A 13,240-nucleotide genomic window follows, 5' to 3' on the forward strand; every position below is an offset into this window, starting at 1 on the left:
AGAGCCATTTTTATAAGGTCCATCAAATTTAGCAACAAACATCACAACACCCAGATCCAGTAGTGCCCATAATATATTAAATGATAAATCCATGTTAATATTTAAATGTGTTGTGCGGGAATCGAATTAGCAGCCTCCCAACTCCAAGTGGAATGTGAAGACTACTGAGCTATGTAAGTCATAAGGTAAATTAGCGTGTTATTACTTTTCTGTAAAAACGGTACATCTTTTTCAGATACTAGACAGTGATTTATTGTAGTTTGTGATAGTCCAGTAGGACCAATCCTTCAAATGCGGCGTTCTTATTTTGTTGAATTAAACTGAAGAAAATTGTGTTGCTCAATATAAACCATATGTACCAAATAAAACTTAAAATACAAACATGTTGTAAAATTGGTATAACTTTTTTGAAATTCAGATGGCGGTGTCATATGAGCATGTATCCACAATAACCATTATGAAAAAAAAATGGTTATACAGTGTTCAATTTTATTAAAAAGAAACTAAAAAAAATGATAACAAAACCAAAACATAACATTTTGAATGTGAGAATTATTTCTATATTGTATGGAGATAGGAACATGATTTTTACATCATAAATTTCAGTGTAGAATTGATTTAGGTTATATTGTAGGTAAAAATAAATATTTATTATTGCCAATTAAAACAAAAAAGAGTATAATTTTGAAACAAGGAATGCAAACTAAGCAAAGTGCTACAATGCAACATTGACCCATGCTTTTAGTTTACACAGTTTTACAACATCCAACAACACTAACATCATTACAACAAAGTGCAGAAAAGAGTGGACTTGCGTAGAAAGAAAGGAAAATAAAGTTTTTTCTTACTAAAAAAATGTGACTATTTTTGCATATAAAGATAATATACCCCGTTGATAATGTTTTAAACATATGAAATTCTATAAGAACCTATAGAATACATACATGTTGACTGGTAGTTTATGGGAAATATTGAAGTTTAATATGTATATGTTAAACAAGCAAAAAAGTTAATGTGAACACGATCTTCGTTTATACAGGTGTAACAGCACGTATCCAAAGGATTTTAAACAGCGATTCCTGAGCATATTTGAAATAAAAAATGCAGACATCATTCTGCTGTCCAACGGCATTTTTTCTGAATAATTGGATACAGCCGAGCAGGCCACGGTCATGAGATATACACTCCGTGGCGATGAGTGATAGGAACATAATTTTTTGTTTTTGATTGAAAAAAATATCATTAGACAGCAAAATGACATGTACATTTTTTTCTCCAAATATGCCCGGGAATCGCTGGTTAAAATCATTCGGGTACATTCTGTTACACCCTGTATATTTGTTGGTGGAAAGATAAGTTAGGCCACCTAGGAATTGTGGAACCGGAGTTCTGAAAAGAAATGCTCAAAGTGAACCGTTTTGTAGCCAGAGGAACTTTCAATCTCCTGCTTGTCATTTGGCTTGATATAATACAGAGTAACTACGTTAGGAAAAATCATTGAAACTCACTTAACTTTTTTGCTGATGTTTGTAGGTGTGTCTATTATTAGTCCTTCAATAATACACATTTACTACCGACCCCCTTGTATTTTCTGTCTACTAAATAAATTACAGTTACACAAATATAAAATAGTATTTAATTCCTTCTCGAGTATTATTATCTAGTTATTGAGAATCCTTTTCCTATTAAAACTACCTAAAAGATTTAAAATAAGACAGTTTCATTAAAAAGGAGTAAAAACTGTTTGATAAAAATAATTATTAATATTCTGAAAACATAAAAATAAAACAATATAATTTTAAAAAAAAATTGAGAAACGATGTCCAGCTTGGTAACCTTAATAACAAGAAAATATATAACATAAATCACAAAACATAATCAGTTGTATTTACAGATATGAAGGCATTATGTAAAACTGAAGAAGACCTGCTTACTAAAATGATTAACATTTTCAAACAACTATTCTACTTACTATAATATCACCCTTCACACAATGCTTTAAAATATATATTTCAAATACTCAAAATTTGTTCCTACTACCCACACCACTAGTTTCTTGTTGATTATTACCAGAAGACGGAGGAATTTATCTGAACTGAATAAGTCTAAAAAAAGTAGTAAGGAAATGACTGAATCATATCCAACCAAGTATGAAACATGCTAAGGTTGCTTTGTTTCAACCTCCGTCATATTTCATTGATTGACCAGATCGACGATCAGTGCCATTCTGAATTTTTCACATTTGAACGGTCCCTGTTAAATGTTGATTCTCGACGCAACAAATTTTCAACACTGATCAAATTGAGATCAACCGTCGAGCACAACAGCAAGACCGTTATTATTGACGGCTGATTACAATTTTATCAAAAGCTGAAACGGGCTGAGAATCGGCATTTAACGGTGACACCGTTAAAATTTTTAAACGGCGCTGATTGTCAATCAAAATAGTTTTATATATTATTATTGTGGCTTTGAAGGAAAGTAGTATATTTATTGTAATCAAAAATAAAAAAGACAAATTTGTCACTTTTTGTTTTTAATATAATTAGTATTCTTCCGGTATCAAACAACAGAAATATAATGTGAAATGGATTGGGAAAGGATATTTTACCTTCCTAGCAGCATTGGCCTTCAAGTCCTGCGGAGAGGCGGCCATATTGGAGAAGGGCACGTCCACATTGAACTTGATTGAGTGGAGGAGCTGCACTACTACGTTGGACACATTCTTAAATGACAGTTTTCTCTTGGCAGCGTTGCCCCCCATATTACCACCCAGGCAAATCTACAAAAGAAAACAAAGTATTGTTATAATTTTTATTATTTTAATCAAAATCAAATGTCCATTTTCCATGGAATGCTTATTTTATGAATCGTAAATGTATCATATAAATGACCATGGGACTTTCATGTTTCCTTAATAAATATTCTTATATATGAATAAGAATGATTGATTAACCTTAAAAACTTATTTAACCTTTTCACAGCATTCCTGAGGTTTACAGGATAACAGTTGTATGTGGCACTTTTTATGACATTCATACATTTTCTATGAAAATTAATGCATATATACGAGGGCACAGTTTTAACACCCACATATATGTGCCCGTAGCGACGAAGAGGTAATCACTATTTCTTATTAATTGAATAAATAAATACAATTTTGTGGGGAGTGTCGCAATAATAAGAAAATTATGAAAACCTAACAAACAAAAACAACTTTCTAATACATACTAAAAAAATACCACAATTAAAATAGCCAATTTATTTTAAAACATTTGAAAGTATGTTGCAATAAACCATTTGGATTAGTTAAGTTTTATCATATGGTAAAAATTATTACCAAAATAATAAACTGTTGAAAATTTATTAAATTACAAATTTTAATTATGTACATATTGGTCAATAACCTGAAAAAGGAATTTTACAAATGGAAAAATATTTATATTTCTTGAACCTACACTGAATAGAGAAAAATACACAAGCAAAAGCAAATTTTAGGAAAAACATATTTAATAAATTTTTATTTTACTACTTTACTTTTCATTGCTAGCCATTTCAATATATGTAATCTATCCCATCTCGGTTCCATGATATTTCATCAAAATTACAATTAAACACACCCTTAAAAGGTGATATATAGTCATTAAAAGTGATGAAACAAAAACTAGGTTAAAGTTACCTATCTAACCTTTCATCACTTTTCATGACTTTATATCACTTTTTGTAGGTGTGTTGAACTATCATTTTGATGAGATACCCGGTCACCGCGACAACCACATAGATTACGTTAATGAATATTTTCTTCAGCAATACCTTTCTCCTCCTTGGCGGTGGCACTATGAAGTATGTGGTAACGCTGTGATCCCGGAGATAGGCATTCCTGGAGCCACCCTGGCCCGCCTCCACCTCGTAGGCGCCCCCCAAGTACTCCAGGGTGGCCTGCGTTATGTGCACCCTCCTGTAATAGATATACACAAACACAAGTTTGAATAAGGGAAGCATAGCTTTTTAGAGACGTGTTCCTGGTGCATTAAAGGGTGTTTGTATAGATTTATATATTTACAGTAATGTTAAGTAACATGTCGATGGCCCTCGACCAGGTAAAATGGGACAGAGATACTGGGACAGTAGTCGCGAAAGCATGATATCTATGAGACGTATTCCTGGTGCATTAAAGGGTGTTTGTATAGATTTATATATTTACAGTAATGTTAAGTAACATGTCGATGGCCCTCGACCACGTAAAATGGGACAGAGATACTGGGACAGTAGTCCCGAAAGCATGATATCTATAGTACGACAGAGATACTGGGACAGTAGTCGAGGAAGCATGATATCTATGAGACGTGTTCCTGGTGCATTAAAGGGTGTTTGTATAGATTTATATATTTACAGTAATGTTAAGTAACATGTCGATGGCCCTCGACCAGGTAAAATGGGACAGAGATACTGGGACAGTAGTCCCGAAAGCATGATATCTATAGTACGACAGAGATACTGGGACAGTAGTCGAGGAAGCATGTATCTATGGCCAAAATTGCCTAGTGTGCCTTTTGGTACACGGTACATCAAAAACTTTACGGAACAAACTAAGGAGGACTCATAAAAGTTTTTCCATATCCTTTTGTATTAAATTGAGCTATATGATTTAAACAATGTTAGAAAGTAATAAATAACAAAATTGCTCTATTTTTAAATAAAAATTAGAATATTATTAATTACATATGTCTGTGTGTAATATTAAAATCTGTAAGAGTCTTTCATGTGCTTTCAAAAAATTTATTTCATCTTCGTTCGGGAAACTTTCAAAAGGGAATCTATTGAAAAATTAAGACAAGATAATTTAGTAATATACTGACCCAGGTTCCCCTCCAGCCTCCATGTTGTTGGCCAGAGTGACATCGTTGCTCCACACGTCGTACTGCCACTTCCTCAGGCCCAGCACTCCGCACAGCACCCGGCCCGAGTGGATGCCCACACGCATGTTCAACTGCACGTCAGTTGCTTCCACCACAGAACTGATAATTTAGTAATATACCGACCCAGGTTCCCCTCCAGCCTCCATGTTGTTGGCCAGAGTGACATCGTTGCTCCACACGTCGTACTGCCACTTCCTCAGGCCCAGCACTCCGCACAGCACCCGGCCCGAGTGGATGCCCACACGCATGTTCAACTGCACGTCAGTTGCTTCCACCACAGAACTGATAATTTAGTAATATACCGACCCAGGTTCCCCTCCAGCCTCCATGTTGTTGGCCAGAGTGACATCGTTGCTCCACACGTCGTACTGCCACTTCCTCAGGCCCAGCACTCCGCACAGCACCCGGCCCGAGTGGATGCCCACACGCATGTTCAACTGCACGTCAGTTGCTTCCACCACAGAACTGATAATCTAGTAATATACCGACCCAGGTTCCCCTCCAGCCTCCATGTTGTTGGCCAGAGTGACATCGTTGCTCCACACGTCGTACTGCCACTTCCTCAGGCCCAGCACTCCGCACAGCACCCGGCCCGAGTGGATGCCCACACGCATGTTCAACTGCACGTCAGTTGCTTCCACCACAGAACTGATAATTTAGTAATATACCGACCCAGGTTCCCCTCCAGCCTCCATGTTGTTGGCCAGAGTGACATCGTTGCTCCACACGTCGTACTGCCACTTCCTCAGGCCCAGCACTCCGCACAGCACCCGGCCCGAGTGGATGCCCACACGCATGTTCAACTGCACGTCAGTTGCTTCCACCACAGAACTGATAATTTAGTAATATACCGACCCAGGTTCCCCTCCAGCCTCCATGTTGTTGGCCAGAGTGACATCGTTGCTCCACACGTCGTACTGCCACTTCCTCAGGCCCAGCACTCCGCACAGCACCCGGCCCGAGTGGATGCCCACACGCATGTTCAACTGCACGTCAGTTGCTTCCACCACAGAACTGATAATTTAGTAATATACCGACCCAGGTTCCCCTCCAGCCTCCATGTTGTTGGCCAGAGTGACATCGTTGCTCCACACGTCGTACTGCCACTTCCTCAGGCCCAGCACTCCGCACAGCACCCGGCCCGAGTGGATGCCCACACGCATGTTCAACTGCACGTCAGTTGCTTCCACCACAGAACTGATAATTTAGTAATATACCGACCCAGGTTCCCCTCCAGCCTCCATGTTGTTGGCCAGAGTGACATCGTTGCTCCACACGTCGTACTGCCACTTCCTCAGGCCCAGCACTCCGCACAGCACCCGGCCCGAGTGGATGCCCACACGCATGTTCAACTGCACGTCAGTTGCTTCCACCACAGAACTGATAATTTAGTAATATACTGACCCAGGTTCCCCTCCAGCCTCCATGTTGTTGGCCAGAGTGACATCGTTGCTCCACACGTCGTACTGCCACTTCCTCAGGCCCAGCACTCCGCACAGCACCCGGCCCGAGTGGATGCCCACACGCATGTTCAACTGCACGTCAGTTGCTTCCACCACAGAACTGATAATTTAGTAATATACTGACCCAGGTTCCCCTCCAGCCTCCATGTTGTTGGCCAGAGTGACATCGTTGCTCCACACGTCGTACTGCCACTTCCTCAGGCCCAGCACTCCGCACAGCACCCGGCCCGAGTGGATGCCCACACGCATGTTCAACTGCACGTCAGTTGCTTCCACCACAGAACTGATAATTTAGTAATATACTGACCCAGGTTCCCCTCCAGCCTCCATGTTGTTGGCCAGAGTGACATCGTTGCTCCACACGTCGTACTGCCACTTCCTCAGGCCCAGCACTCCGCACAGCACCCGGCCCGAGTGGATGCCCACACGCATGTTCAACTGCACGTCAGTTGCTTCCACCACAGAACTGATAATTTAGTAATATACTGACCCAGGTTCCCCTCCAGCCTCCATGTTGTTGGCCAGAGTGACATCGTTGCTCCACACGTCGTACTGCCACTTCCTCAGGCCCAGCACTCCGCACAGCACCCGGCCCGAGTGGATGCCCACACGCATGTTCAACTGCACGTCAGTTGCTTCCACCACAGAACTGATAATTTAGTAATATACTGACCCAGGTTCCCCTCCAGCCTCCATGTTGTTGGCCAGAGTGACATCGTTGCTCCACACGTCGTACTGCCACTTCCTCAGGCCCAGCACTCCGCACAGCACCCGGCCCGAGTGGATGCCCACACGCATGTTCAACTGCACGTCAGTTGCTTCCACCACAGAACTGATAATTTAGTAATATACTGACCCAGGTTCCCCTCCAGCCTCCATGTTGTTGGCCAGAGTGACATCGTTGCTCCACACGTCGTACTGCCACTTCCTCAGGCCCAGCACTCCGCACAGCACCCGGCCCGAGTGGATGCCCACACGCATGTTCAACTGCACGTCAGTTGCTTCCACCACAGAACTGATAATTTAGTAATATACTGACCCAGGTTCCCCTCCAGCCTCCATGTTGTTGGCCAGAGTGACATCGTTGCTCCACACGTCGTACTGCCACTTCCTCAGGCCCAGTACTCCGCACAGCACCCGGCCCGAGTGGATGCCCACACGCATGTTCAACTGCACGTCAGTTGCTTCCACCACAGAACTGAACAAAATAACGCAAAACATATTTATATATTGACAGAAAATTCACTGAGCCTTCTACTGAATTCTAATGCAACCAAAAAAATCAAAATTGGTAAGCTTAAATAAATAAATATTACGTTGAAAGCATAGAATAAAGAATAACCCAATAAGTTTACTGCAGACAAAGATTATGCCCTTCAAAAGTATTACATAATATCCTAGACGTTCAAATTGATAGACCAGCCTATCAGGGAAAAGGAAACAAAACAAATTACGCAGAGCGAAGAGGTGACGTGACCTTCTCCAATTCCGTGAATTTTTAATAAATGAATCTCACAGTATACAGGCAACTCACATTGTAATAATTACTATTTAGTCCTGGAAAATAAAATTTCCTTAAGAAATACTAGTCCTTTTTAGAATGGCGGGCAAGTTGCTGGCTGTGTAAAGAACTTGACTACAAATCCCAAATTGGGTAAACAAAAATTCGGGTTAAAATTGAATATTTTGTTACACTATTTAGTTAGACACTTTTACAAATGTGTTATAATTTACCCACCTCACTCATTTTTTAGCGGTTCAGTTAAAAACGAACATTCATATTCTGCAGAGAAAAGTCCTGCAAACCTTTGCCTTACTTTACTTCTCTGCGCGGGTCTGGTTATTTCAATGTGATCTCGTCGTTGGTTAACTTACGACTGATGTCCTAGTTTTATTCAAAGCGCCCATATTTAATGTTAGGGCAGGTCTATCAATTTGGATGTCTATGGTTACATCAAGGAAATCTTAAATATAGTTTCTACATATTCATAGCTTTAAGCTGTGAGTAGTCTATATCACTGCACCGATAAAGAAATCCCAAAAATTCCGCAAACACGTACGGGTTATTTAAATATTGTCGTAATGCAAGCACAGTATTAGCAGAAACGCTAAATAAACATTGAAAGTTTGATCAAGTAGTCTTAATTATTTTACATGTTTAAAACCTTTTAAATTTGCAAAGCAAACCAAATGAATGTGAGACACTAGCACGACCTTCTTTTTAAATGTGAATGCCGAACAAGAGTGAGAACTGTCCAGAGCCAGCAGAATTATAGGTATTTTATGTGGTTAAATGGTATGGGGAAGGGAAGGAGATGGGGTAAAGGAAGGTTGGGAAGTACGTTACTATTCAGATCTAGTCACCATACACGGCTAAAGTCATTTCAAGCAACATTTCAATTCTGAATGGTGGTCAATACTGAGGGCAATACTGAGGGCAATACTGAGGGTATATACCACTCTGGATAATCTACTGCGAATTTTCGATTTATGTATGTAACCGTGAGTGTAACAGAAATTTTCTAATGTTTACAGAAAGTCAACCTAATTGCAAGGTCAGGAATAATTCTAATTTAGACTTAAAAAAAAAGTTATCCAATATATCTTGGACAAATGAGTTTTTCTTATAAAGATCCGTTGCTTTATAATATGCTTAGTGAACATATACAAACTATAGGTACGTTCAAATTATTCAAGAAAATGGTCAAAAGCTCTATACTAGATATATATAATACGAGATATATACTATACTATACGAGAGTGGTGATTTTGGATCAAACATGTTGTCGCTTATGTCATAAACTAGCTGACATGTACCCTGTGTTGCTGGTGGTTATCTTAAGGAGGTAGATACCATCGCAGACTTTCTGTATGTCTTTTCAAGATATACAATCCCGTAGAACATTATTTTGATGTATCTCATAAGGTTTAGTGAGCGTTAGCAATGTAAACAGCCGAAAATGTATTTTTTTTAAAACATGATTGCAAAACTTCGATGTTTCTCTACTTTTTATATGTATGATATACATGTATTATATATTTATATATAAACCTTCCGGAAGAAATTCTCTAAATGATAGTGATAATTCTGTCAAAATCCATTGCGTAGTTTAAGATAGTAAAGATGTCACCAGCATGACGGATATTTCAATAAAAAATTGACTAATGACCAATGTCGTTGCATAATACGCTATACCTACCAGCATTGCATGGAATGAGTATAGTGTGGATTTAACAAATATTACAAAAGATTTTATCACTACAGCATAAAAACAAAGATATTATAATTATTGTGATTGATTGAAACTTACGCAATGGCGTCAATCATGTCGAGCCCCATCTCAACACAGCACTTGGCGTGATCAGATCTCGGCTCCGGCAGTCCGGACACGCAATAGTAACAGTCTCCCAGGATCTTTATCCTGAGACAGTGGTTATCCTGGAAAACACAGATTAAAATTCAACCCTCTAAATAATTCATGACACACAAAAGTCAAGGTATTCCTAAAATCACTTAAGGGCTCACATACCCCTGCGCACGCTGAAAATCGAGTAAATCTGTATAAATAAAAATGTTCGTTCAAAATCTTAAATCTTCAAAAGATATTCACCGATTGCTTTGAAATTTTGACACAATGTTGCATTCCAATACGCGTGTATAAACAAACCTATATTATATTGATGTCACCTGGTAAAAACATGCTTTTTTTAAAACAGCGCCATCTGTTGGACCTAAAAGTAACTCGCGCCTTTTTTCTCTCTCTGCACAGACAGACTGAGCCACAGCAACGCGTGGCGGTATTCAGATATTATTATTGATTTCACATTTTTTATTAACTTTTTAACAATAAGAATTTTTTTTTCGAGAGACACCTCCTTGTCGACATCATAAACTTCTCCAAAAATTATCCAATCTGCAAAAATAAAAAAATAATCTCAGTCTACATACGTATACGTATATAGTCTGACGGAGGGTATTTTCTTTTTTAAAATAAGGAAAAAAAATTGTGTTCAATAATTTATAAAAAAAAAACTGGGTGTGTCAAGCCTACGCAAGACAGAAGTGAAACTTCTAGTATTCCTCTCTCTCTATTTTCATTTCATCATCTCTATTTTCTCTCTTAGGTTAGTTTGAAAATTAGAGGTTAAATAATTCAACGACGAAGCATGGATTTGCTTTTTCTAATATTTTCTTATAGATGAATGACGTTCGATTAATGTATAGTTCCAAAAATTTTCAATTTATTTTTTCTGTAAATTATTACATATTATCAAAATAAATAAATTAATTAAATAAATGTAATACAATTATCATAATATACGGATTAGATAATAATTTTAATCCAACACAATAACGCAAAGCGCGCTCTAGCGGAGTAATGTTTTATCACAGTGAGATAAGTGTTTTTATTATTTTGCAATATTATTTTCTTTTAAAAAATGTTCTGACCTACTAAAAAATAAGATATTGAATGAAAAAGGCGTTAAAAACAAAAAAATAATGTGCGATGGCCGAGAATCGAACTCGGATCAACTGCTTGGAAGGCAACTATGCTGACCATTACACCACCAACGCCAGTTGTCGGGATGAGCTAAGAAGCATTTATATGTTACTTCAAAACTTTGAAAATTATTACATATTATCAAAATAAATAAATTAATTAAATAAATGTAATACAATTATCATAATATACGGATTAGATAATAATTTTAATCCAACACAATAACGCAAAGCGCGCTCTAGCGGAGTAATGTTTTATCACAGTGAGATAAGTGTTTTTATTATTTTGCAATATTATTTTCTTTTAAAAAATGTTCTGACCTACTAAAAAATAAGATATTGAATGAAAAAGGCGTTAAAAACAAAAAAATAATGTGCGATGGCCGAGAACCGAACTCGGATCAACTGCTTGGAAGGCAACTATGCTGACCATTACACCACCAACGCCAGTTGTCGAGATGAGCTAAGAAGCATTTATATGTTACTTCAAAACTTTGACTAGATCAAATGAACTTTAATCGGTGGTGGGGGTACCCGCATTTTCGTTTCGATCGTGACTCGGTTTTACTCCGTCCCCGAAAATTCATTACGCGCCTAAAGAAGTTTCACTTCAAAATTGTCCAACCAAAAAATTAAAAACAAAACCTCATCAGACTATGACTGCCATAATATTTCACAAAATTCTTTTTATTTTTGCAGTTTCGATAATTTTTGGTGAAGTTATGATGTCGCAAGGTATTCATCACTAGTCCATTTACACCAGTAAAAAAATAATGTTAATATTAAAAGATTTTTTTTCTTCTTATGGTTGAAAAGTTAATAAAAATGTGAAATCAACATTTTTTTTTGTTCTCCATATAACCTTTATAATCATTTTTAAAATTTCGGTTTTCAGCATGCGGTGGGGTATGTGAGCCCTTAAAATAGATAGGTATGTATGGAAATTTTAGATTAACATATTATTTTTAGGCAATAATTACTAGCCTGAAACCCTATATAAATTGAAAAAATACAAATGAAGTATAATATGTCTCAACGCCATCTACTAGAAGATTTAGCATTATCAATGCCTTTCTTATAAAATAGATAGGGTTGTTTTCTAGTGAAATTCTAAAAAGCAATAATTTTTTAAAGAAAAAGACCAGTACATATTGAATAATTTGGCAGGTTATGAACAAACCGACGTAGCGCATTTGGTAGAGCACCTGACCGGCAATCAGAAGGCTGTGGGTTCAATTCCCGTTGGCGGCATGTACTTTTTCTCTGAAGGTTTTTTCAATTTATGTAGGTGTTTCAGGCTAATAATTATTGCTTAAAAATAATATGTTATCCTTTGTGTTAAGCAAAAGCTATGCTTAAACATTAGTTTATCATTAAAAATTATTTTAGAATTTGGGGATTTATATTGAAAGTTAAAATAAGATTAGTTTAAAAAGACCAAAATAAAACTCATTAGCAAATCGGAAAGCATTGATTTTGACTTTGAATATTAAAATTATGTAATAAACTTGGCGGCCTATTTTAAAAATGGAGTTATGTATTCAGGCAGTGAAATAATGTGGGTGTTTAACTTACATTTGCCAGCTGGTCAAATCTACCGAACAGTTCATTTAATAATCTAACTAATTCTTGTGCACTGCATTGCGACGCCAGGACGGTGAATCCAACAATGTCCGCAAACAAAATACTGAAAATTAAAAAATGTGTATTTAATATCAAAGTTTACAGTTGAAGTCAAAAAATTAGTAGCTACAACATAATATTATGAAGGTTGGGGAGTTTGAAACTCCATTACTTTTGATTAGCGCCATCTTGAAAAGTTGACTTTTTATGTTTTATTTCTTCAGAAATTTTATTACCACATAATAATTTTGATTTATAATAGATTAGACTCTCTCCTAATAAAGCCGATGCTTGTGCTTAGGACAGGAGAACTTATATATTACAACTACTTGTGTATATTATGAGTCCCCATTAAATGCCGATCTTGGCTCATTTCAGCTTTTGATCAAATTGTGATCAGTAGTCAAGCATAATGGTAATGTTTTTATGCTTGCAAGCTGGTCACAATCGAAAGCTGAAACGGGCTGAGAATTTGTAAAAAAACTCTAAACGGCACTGAATGTCGATTTGACGGCCATCAAAATTAATGTGATGGAGTTTGAAAACTTCAACCTATACAAACAATTTTTAAATAATATTAAGTATTTCAAGTGTTGTATTTTTTTACCTGACTTGCTCGTGCTTTTGAATGTAAATTTTGTGAAATTGTCCTTCAACGGGTGAAATGATATCATTCTTCATCTCCATTGCGACATGCTGGGGCAACACCGACAGTAGTAAGCGTTCCTGAAAAA

The 13,240-nt window shown here is 37.3% G+C and overlaps 1 protein-coding gene across 1 annotated transcript in view; it reads right to left on the reverse strand.

Moving 5' to 3' along the window:
• Positions 1–13,240, reverse strand: part of rut (adenylate cyclase rutabaga) — a 275,093-nt gene that overhangs the window by 21,092 nt on the left and 240,761 nt on the right. Inside the window, exons 5-10 of the mRNA XM_089634981.1 lie at positions 13,114–13,232; positions 12,459–12,570; positions 9,694–9,821; positions 7,422–7,580; positions 3,814–3,958; positions 2,612–2,782 (exon numbers count right to left, since the gene is read on the reverse strand). Coding sequence (XP_089491107.1) covers positions 2,612–2,782; positions 3,814–3,958; positions 7,422–7,580; positions 9,694–9,821; positions 12,459–12,570; positions 13,114–13,232 — 834 coding nt within the window. The remainder of the gene's footprint in view (positions 1–2,611; positions 2,783–3,813; positions 3,959–7,421; positions 7,581–9,693; positions 9,822–12,458; positions 12,571–13,113; positions 13,233–13,240) is intronic.

Source organism: Hesperophylax consimilis, chromosome 8 (assembly GCF_061612785.1).
Source record: "Hesperophylax consimilis isolate HC1 chromosome 8, BYU_Hcon_1.0, whole genome shotgun sequence".
In the NCBI taxonomy this organism is placed as follows: Eukaryota; Metazoa; Arthropoda; class Insecta; order Trichoptera; family Limnephilidae; genus Hesperophylax; species Hesperophylax consimilis.